The following is a 9,730-nucleotide window of genomic DNA, read 5'->3' on the forward strand; positions in this document are numbered from 1 at the left end:
GTATAATCTGTCTCATGACTACAAAACCATGAGATAGTGCATTCAAGTCCAACAAGAAAGTTTTGCAAATGTTTCACTGATGATAAATTTTTGGATATATACAGATATAATAAAGCTGCAAAATCTTACACAAGCTAATGCACAGTTTTCCAGGTCACTCACACTGGCACAATAACTTCACACACAAGGAGACACAAACAGCACACACATTGAAATTCTATTATTTTTTACCAACACCAAAGTTGACTCTTTAGTTTCAACGACAGACGCTGGCAACAGGTCCACCATAGGGGTTTACTGTTCATGTTGTCACTGGCAACACATTAAATTATTCTTCACCTCATTCAAAGACAGGCTCACGTAAGACATCATCACAGTGGAAGTTAAACAATTAATTCTAAGCACTCAGTTCTATCATCTAGCACAAAAATATACTTGTGAACATTTAAAAAATTCCAAAGGGTAATGCATCATGTGCATTTACCTGAAATAAAATTGAGACTGATGAGTGTATTTTAGGATACTATAAGCAATATGGGAGATGCTGAAAGTAAGTTATAATTTCTCAATAGCTTTCCCATATTCAAATATCTGATTACAGTATAAGTTTTTTTTTCAGTTTTTCTGTCTGCAACAATGGAACACTACCAAGCCAAGTGAAGCCAGCAGTCAAACAAAGAAGTTAATTCAATCATACTTCTGGTGTATGTTTTGCAGTTCCGTCTCATTTCTGATGTAACTTCTGTAGTTTTCCTTCTTAGCTTCATAGCAAAATATCATTTTCCTAAGAGTCAGTTTCATTACGGAATCTGATGGAATGATTTTCTTTCAAAGTAAATCATTTCTGGAGCAGGGTAGTTTGCAGTCTTCTCACATTGTATTTTTTCTTTCAAATCATACTTTGTCAAAGTAGTTTTGCTTCCATTTCTATAGTGCATGAAATGGAAGCTTTATATTTCTTCACACTCATATACTTTATCCTTACAAATATACAGCACAAACACACTTTTCTACAATTTCTTAAGGTAACAAGGTAGTTTTCTCTCCTCTGTGGTTACTCAAATGTCATTTTTCACCTTGGAGGAAATACTTTTGTCTATACCATAACACAGCTTGTTTACTTTGAGAATCTGTTGGTTGTGTCAAGGTACTTCACTAACATAAAATTTCACACTATTTGCTCAATTTCCATTGCCATTTCGAGCCATTAAAGAAGGCTTGTTGTTTCCCTCAGTACCATAAATCCTGCCAGCCTTCTTCGCCATGTTGCTGAGCAGCTCCAGAGACATTTTGTGTGCTGAACGTAAAGATATTGACCACTCCTTCAGACCAATTTCATCCTGAAAACAGAACAAAATAAGCCATGTCATTAACATATACTCGATCGATAAATATTGACCTATTACAAATGTAAGTGAAATTGCAGTGAACACAGAAAATGCATTTATTACTAATTCCAGCTTTACTATTGCCCATTAAAACAAGATTTTCAAATATCTCTTATGACTACCATAAAAAAGTTTTAGGTTGTGTTTATCTAAGATAATTACATTAATCTTATAATCTTGTTCAAAATTTTTGAATGAAAATATACAGTGATATAAAATGCAGTACGTATTCAATAACAATAATACCTATTTTGTATACTTACAGGATTTGTTAGAATGATCTTGCTGTCTTTGGTTTTCAAAACTATACAGTTTTCCCCTTTAATTTGCACAAAGTCCGAGGACACATCATCTAGTTGGTCCATAAATATGAGTTCTGGTTTCCCTGAGCTTGACTCTGAGTGGAGTTCAACCCTGTTTGGGTAAAGCTTCGCATACCGGGTCTGCCATGCTGAAGTAAATGGTCCACCGAGCTTCTTGATGTAGCCATGAATTATACAGTCAGACTCTAAAAAGGAAAAAGGTTATTTACTGGTTTACATCATACTCATGAAAATGTGATTTCCACTTTTTTATAGTACAGGCAGCTAACCTGTATTAATGAATCACATGGCCTACACACTAGTATATAGTGAAACCTCGAATTATGAGTGCCTCTACTTACAAGAAATTTGAGATGTAAGCACTCAGATGAAGATTTCATAAAGGTTTCTGCAGTAACTATAATTATGCCTCTGATTTTTATTCATGCAAACAAAACTTAATTGCTCACCTTTTTCTTCATCAAACTTAATTTTATGCTTTGCTCGTCGTTTATGTTCTACTTTGTCAGCTTCCTGATTGACTGTCTCAAACACAGTCTCTGCCACCTCTGTCTGCCACCGCTCACTGATCACCAATGGGAAGTTTTTGTACAACTCCTGGTCTGCCTCAGTCAGCTGTTGGAAGATGTTAATATTGGTGTATTATGATCGTGTAAGATATGCATTGGTAACGTATGAGAATTGTTCAGGAAAGTGGAATGGGATAGTGGTGTCAAATTGGGATGTGGCCCTTAACAGCCAGTCCGTTCTGTTCCCAGGTAGAGAAAAGAAGTACAAGTCTGCCTTGTATTGAAGTGTGTTGTTTACCCTTGAGAATTGCCAATAAGCTACAGTGATCTGTCCTAGATACTGATTTTGGATACTGGACTAATCTAACTTGGTAACAGAGAAACTGTGAGTGTGGCTGAGTTAATGTGCATCTATTGCATCTGTGGCACAGTGAGTGCTGATTAGGTCTAATCCTACTAATTTATGAAACATTATTATAATGTATCTTCCAATTATAGCACATATGAATTTATCAAATACATATCTATTGATCTATTTGAGAGGAAACCATACCTAAAGCAGGCTCATAATACAAGTGTTTGAATCAAGCTGAACAATTTAAGTTTTATAAGATAGTCAATACTGCCACACTCTACCTTGCAAAAAACTAAGAGAAAACATCACTGCTTATACAGTACATTACAATTCATCATATTACCTTAATGCCCTTAGTGTCTTCCTCATCAAAAGAGCCAATGTCAAAAGCATCAGCTGCATTGACTTCTCCTCGGGGAGGAATAAGAGGAGGCTGGTACTTCTGCAGATATACTTGTTGCCAGTCAAGGCCTCCGAAAAATGCATGTTCCTTCACTTCATCAGCTCTGTGAACAGAGGAAAATCATTCAACATTTCTTCGTCAATATTTTTTTCTTGCAAAAGGTGCATGCATATACATTCATGAAATATATGACACAACAGATTTTACAAATTATTTGTCACTGATTCTAATATATAACAGCAACACTTGAAAATAACAGTTGTTAATTTCTTACCCTCTTCCTTTGCAGCCAAGCCTTTTATCTACATCTCTGTGAAGTAACCCTTCTAATAGACTTCGAAGCTCTTGTGTAAACGTTTCAGGAAGCTCAACATTCTAAAATGTGAGAAAAGAGAAAAAATAACATTAATGAATTTAGTAAATAATTTTGTTTAGTCTAGCATACTCAATCAGATATCTGCTGTCTGGACCTCTCTGAAGGGAGCGGTCACTTTTCAGAAGTGTTTTTGTATTCTCTCCCTGTATCTTATCCTACCACAATTCAACCCATGTCACTCTTAACCATTCTCTAAGTTAAGAAGCCTAAATTTAGGGTATGAAAATCAGTAAATCTTCAAATTCCAGAGATTTCAAAATCCTTTCACTATCGATAATTTACCCATTCACATCTCCATGCTCTTCACAACAATATAACACAAAGAGCTATCTAGGTATCTATCTACATACCAGGTTAATATTCACCTTACAGGCAGGTAGCTGAGACTCACTGCAGGAATGAAAAGCCAGAGGATGGGATTTTGCAGTTCTCAATACAATAGCAGCACAGTAATATAAATACGATTTCCTCTCCCTATTTCATTGCATTTAAGTAGAAAAATAAATATATGAAAATCAAGATAAAAAGAAAGACAATTAGAATATCAAAATAAACCCCAAAATCTATCAACTAATTGCAACTTTCCGGATACCTCTTCCCTCTTCTTCAATGAAGCTCAACTGTCCTACTCTTCTACACTGAATTTCCTTGGTCTGTCCTTTACTTATAATCTAAACTTGAAAGTTCACAGCTCATTTTTAACTAAAACACTTATGAAGTTAAGCATTCTGAATTGTGTTTTGCCAATTTTTCTCAGCCCCCATCTGCTAACTCTGTATAGGGGCCTAATCTCCTAATCTGCCCATATATGGAGCAAGCTTCAAATGTATAGCAGGTGTTACTCTCATTCTGTTTAGACAGGGTGGAATCAAAAACTTTTCATCCTTTCCTCTAACTGCAGCATCTCAATTCATTGGCTAAAAGTTTACAAAAAGTAACATAACAATCTGGAGCAAAGTTAATCACATATGCACGACCATCACTTGAACTTACCATGGTGAGGGTCATGCGGTCTATCTCATGTTTGTCTCGTGTCTTGTGTTGCCTGAAGGGAGAGTGACCTTTGAGCAGCTTGTACAGCATGCACCCAAATGAGAACCAGTCAGCTGAGCTGTCATAAGCGGTACCCTTGCTCAGCACCTCTGGTGCCATGTACCCGTGAGTCCCTCTGTTTGGGGGGAAAATATTTAATTTTAAGTATTGCAATTGAAGGCAAGGAACTAGAGAAACGACTAAAATTATAAATTTCTTACACATGCATGCCTTATAAAATTTTGAGAAGAATGCTTTGAAGCAAAGCTATGTACTTACACTGATGCATGTGGCTTCTTTTTTGAAAAATCACAAGCCAACCCTAAGTCTGATATCCTGACATGGCCGTGCTCATCTAGAAGTATATTCGCTGGCTTCAAATCTCGGTAAACAATATACCGACGGTGCATATGTTCTAGCCCTGAAAAAAATATTCCCAATTAAAATTATGGAAACAGGTGCAATGCTGAAAGATTATAAATCTGAACATTCAGTAACAATTTTGCTTACATATCTAGAAGATACACCAATTTTTTATTCTATTTTTTTAGGGCTGATATCACGACCAAACCACATTTGGTGTAACCACCTAGTATCAGCGTATCATGGTGACATGTAGGTAACTTTAAACTACTTGACAAATGGCAAAGTTTCAAGGATGTACTTGGTGGAATTTGAACCTACATTTGGACCTGTGAGACAAATTAGCCTAATACTGTTATGAAGGATAAAGATCTAAAGATTCAAAGATTCAACTTTTTGGAGGAAAATAAATATTTTGATTAGAAAACATCTGAAAAGTGAGTGATGTTGTACCTAATATAACTTCAGCAGCATAGAATCTCATTTCTTGCTCATTGAAAACACCATGCTGTGATAGGTGGTAATGTAGGTCTCCTCCATTCATAAGGTCTAGTATGAAGCACAACTTGTCAGGAGTATGAAAGGCATACGTCATACACACAATGAAAGGGCAATCAATCTGAAAGTAAAAGAAAAAAACTGTTACATAATTTCCATTATGTTTGGTGCACTACTCACTAGATGAAACTTCTCATTACATGAACAACTATTGAGATATGTTGATCACCATACTATTTTACTATTTTCTGTTCTGATAGGACATGGCATTTGGTTACATGATATAGGAAACTCTCTACTTAACATTATTGTTTACTACACATTTTCAATGCTATGATCGTTTGTGCATCAACTTTTGGTGAGGTCATTCCAGCCCATTCATTTTACTACCTCAAATATGGTCACACTGGCACTATGTGATGCTCATTGGCTCATTTTTTAAAATAAGTTAGAATCTGTATGATTACCATGCATATTGTGCATGGTACATGATCCTTGCCATTACTGTACATTAAAAACAGTTCCAAAGCACACAGTGGACACTCACCCCTGTACTGACTAGTGACAACATGATACGCTCATTTAACGCCAATGTCTCCCCCTGCTTCATCTTGATCCTCTTCTTGTCAAGACACTTCATGGCATACATCTTGCCCGTATCTGCCTTGCGGCACCCGTATACTTCTCCAAAACCCCCGCGTCCAATGATTCGGTGAACGCTAAAGTCATTCATAGTCAGCTGAGGAAAAAGATAACTTAATTGAAGAAAAAATTTAATATCAGACAATTCAGGATAGAAGACACTGGAGTGGACAAGAGTTGTCATTGTACAGTCTGCTCTCACAGATGGCACCACTCAAATGTGAAAAAGATTGCATATGCTATAGAGAACTGATGATGTGTACACAAAGCTCACATTGATAAAAAAAGATTGCTAAAATATAATCAATCATCAAGAAATTATGTTCATTGCATCAGCTTTTACATTCAGTATTATAAAAGTTTATCTACAACAGCAAATATTCAGATGACTCACCTGTATATTCAGTTCTAAATTTTTCCACTGACAGAATCTCGTATATTTATCACTGGAAGGAAAAGAAGGAATGCATTATTTAAGCTGAAGTACAAATGAAGACACACACAAAAAGCTTTTCTACAACTTCCTAAATTACAGTATTTACCCTTTCTTGTTCACTTCTTGTAATCAAAGTACTTTCTCATTTTCCTTTTTTTGTTCTCATATTTTGTAATTTTTATTTGACTAAATTGACTACATCAATCCCTAATCCCTTACTACAATTAACAATCTGGTTTCTGGCTGCGTATCAGCTTCTCTGCACTTACCTTTCAACATATCTGTTGAACAAATCTCCTCTTAAATGTGCAAATATCTCTTCTATGTAAGGCTGAAAAAATAACAAATATAATTTTATAAAAAAAACTTGCATGCATATTCATTTTATACATAGCTACAGTAAGAGAATATCATCATAATTCAGAACATTGGTTTAGTGTGTGTGTGTGTGTGTGTGTGTGTGTGTGTGTGTGTGTGTGTGTGTGTGTGTGTGTGTGTGTGTGTGTGTGTGTGTGTGTGTGTGTGTGTGTGTGTGTGTGTGTTCACTACTTACTTCAAATAGATCTGTTGGAACTTCATTTTTGGCGAGGTGTTTTTGTACAAAAGCGACTGACTCTTCATTATAGGCCTGTGGATAGAGAGGAGAACACACACATTACTACCTTAGGGAGCATAATGAAGTGAAGGGAAAGAGTACACCAAGAAGATAAATGCATCATTGTACACTGAGACATAACAACAGGTCAAGATTAGTTATGGGTAATCAATGAACCTTGGCTCCCTAAAGATGATAGAAAGGAGTAGTATATCGGTATTCTGTCCCACTCTCTACTTCAAAGATACTAATTTTTCTAAAGAGAATGAAATAACATTACTTTGTACAGATTCATGAGTGCTGTATCTACTAAATTTTCCAGAACTGAGCAATAAAGGTGATGAACAAAATGGAAGTATTTGTTGTGATATTTTAATCTTTCCTTTCTTTTAATTAAGAGAAGATAATAAAGTGGACTGAAATAGAAGGATGATAAGATTATGATATGGAATAGGGGGATAACAGAGAGAGAGAGAGAGAGAGAGAGAGAGAGAGAGAGAGAGAGAGAGAGAGAGAATCATGATGGAGAGATAATACAAGGTTTGGTACTTACATGTGAGTTAGATAATAATTCCTTCATTATAAAATTATCGTAAATGTCCTTCGCTACTTTTCTTCTTTCCTCCTTATTTTCAATCTTCTCATAGGCCTTAATCTGTGGAAGAATTTTTTTCACATTAGCAAAAAGTTTTGACAAATATAAGTGAATATGATTTTTCACACATAAAATATCTAACAAATACAAATGTTTAGGTTTTCCTGTTAATCCTGATATATTAGTGATTATGTGATTACCGTTTATATTTACCGAGAGAGAGAGAGAGAGAGAGAGAGAGAGAGAGAGAGAGAGAGAGAGAGAATTTGTCTTTCATTTTTCTTTTAAGCCTTATAATGTTCCTGGCAATTCCAAAACAATGCTAAAAGAACATCACTCATAAGACAAAAATTGATTTAGCAAAGGCAAAACAGATCCACAATCGTGTCTGTACTGTGCTTCTCAACTGCCCTTCGTGCCCTCCGGTAATCAAATATCCTACAGGCCAAGTGGGATATAGTTTACCTTAGAGCAACTTCAAGTGTCATAAACTTTACAATGCAATATGCCTGATTAAAATGTCGAAATATGAACCACACACACACACACAGACACACACACACACAAAGGGCCTGCTTCGTCTATGATCCAATGGTTTCTTTCAGCTTCTCTTTCCCTCTCCCGACTCCCGTAGCTATGGCATAAACAATATTCGGTTCGCAATCACCACGTTTAAGTACATAGGTTCAACTCTGCCACGCAACCCTAGTGGAGTTATTACGGCCTTAGCTTCCTACCTTAGAAATTCTTTAATCAGCGTTTTAATCAAGTCGTATGAGGACGGGGGGAAAAAACAGAATAATAAAAAAAAAAAAAAAAAAAAAAAAAAAAGCAGACTTCCTAGAATTCGCTTGGATGATGCGTGTGACCTCAGTGTTGTTCACAGGCCAGTGTTGGGTACAGTGCAGTGTTTGTTAAATGTTTGATATTGTCACAGTTTTCAAATAAGATAAACTGTAACTAGTTTTTCATTCCTTTATCACAAACTTTTTCCTTTTAACATTTGATTCTCTGAGATACACTAAACAAATCTGTAGTGACATTTTTCATTTAGGACATGAGTTTTTTGGGAGACGAATTGATGAAATTGTCACCATTCATTATCAACACGAGGATTACTTTTGAGAATCTGGTTACTCATCTCTGGCGATCTGGAAATGGTTGTGGTGTGAGAGCAAAGCATTTCAGAGTAACCTACGGATCCAAAACTCCATGTGGCTGAGTTTTTGAATGTCAAGAGGAATGTAGGGACCAGAGTAGGTACGAGCAAGCAGTGTGAGGGTCGGCGTCCGGTTGTGATAATATTAGTAACTGTTTGAGATTCTCTGAGACACAGTAAACACAGGTGGCCGATGTTTACTAGCATCCCTCGTCCCCCCAACCACTCTCTCTCTCTCTCTCTCTCTCTCTCTCTCTCTCTCTCTCTCTCTCCTCGTGCCCTCAGGAGGTTAAGGTAGGATGGAGTAGCTGGCGGTGCTTCTTGACCTTTGACCGCGCGAAATTGTAATAGTTCATATCAAAAGAATCTGTGTGGGTGTGCGTCAGAGGCGGATCGATGTGCTCCCCCAGCTGTGCTAAGGAAAAATGGGGGAAAGAGAAAAGTGACCGTCAAAGGAATTTCTAGTTTCTTCCCAACAATTTTCCGGCCGAGTAACTCTTTCATACAGAGAGAGGGCGGCGACCCACGAATGTAGTCTATGTACTTACACTCTATCGCTGGAAGAAAGAAAATGTGAGGGAAATACAGAAATTAAAGGACTAAATCGAACGTGACCTTAATCATCTTAAATTCAGGTTGATACCCAGCAGAGTGCCACGTAAGAGGTTCTTCAGGAGGCGGGGAGAGGACGGAGCGAGCGTGGGGCAGGAGGAGAAGGAGGAGGAGGAGGAGAGAGCAGAGGCGAGTGGGGAGGTGCGGCTTACATAGGAGCACGGCGGAGCGAGGCTAGTGATGTGATCTGCCCTACTATGTATGTAACTTTTTCCCATCGCCATAGACTGGCAGGAGACGCCATGACTACAAAGGACGCCTAGGGTGGGAGACACGCACGTATTGAACTGCGAGTAAAAACGAATGGTTACCGTGAGGGACGTTTCTTGACGCGACTTTTCTCTGTTTACTGAAGGTATTAGAGCCCTCGTCAGTCAGGGAGAAGAGGAGCAGGACGGCTGGGTCGCGAGTAGTGAGAGATGTGAGGCTGGGTGAAGGCTGGAA

At 37.4% G+C, this 9,730-nt stretch overlaps 1 protein-coding gene across 1 annotated transcript in view; it reads right to left on the reverse strand.

Moving 5' to 3' along the window:
• Nucleotides 1–205: 205 nt before the first annotated feature.
• The window catches only part of LOC123503990 (G protein-coupled receptor kinase 1-like), a 140,818-nt gene continuing 131,293 nt past the window's right edge, over nt 206–9,730 (reverse strand). Inside the window, exons 4-16 of the mRNA XM_045254186.1 lie at nt 7,474–7,575; nt 6,879–6,953; nt 6,595–6,656; nt 6,284–6,335; nt 5,795–5,986; nt 5,203–5,368; nt 4,666–4,807; nt 4,348–4,522; nt 3,253–3,353; nt 2,919–3,081; nt 2,161–2,326; nt 1,652–1,896; nt 206–1,340 (exon numbers count right to left, since the gene is read on the reverse strand). Of these exons, the coding sequence (XP_045110121.1) occupies nt 1,182–1,340; nt 1,652–1,896; nt 2,161–2,326; nt 2,919–3,081; nt 3,253–3,353; nt 4,348–4,522; nt 4,666–4,807; nt 5,203–5,368; nt 5,795–5,986; nt 6,284–6,335; nt 6,595–6,656; nt 6,879–6,953; nt 7,474–7,575 (1,800 nt within the window). The 3' untranslated portion in view covers nt 206–1,181. The remainder of the gene's footprint in view (nt 1,341–1,651; nt 1,897–2,160; nt 2,327–2,918; nt 3,082–3,252; nt 3,354–4,347; nt 4,523–4,665; nt 4,808–5,202; nt 5,369–5,794; nt 5,987–6,283; nt 6,336–6,594; nt 6,657–6,878; nt 6,954–7,473; nt 7,576–9,730) is intronic.

Source organism: Portunus trituberculatus, chromosome 15 (genome assembly GCF_017591435.1).
Source record: "Portunus trituberculatus isolate SZX2019 chromosome 15, ASM1759143v1, whole genome shotgun sequence".
Lineage (NCBI taxonomy): Eukaryota > Metazoa > Arthropoda > Malacostraca > Decapoda > Portunidae > Portunus > Portunus trituberculatus.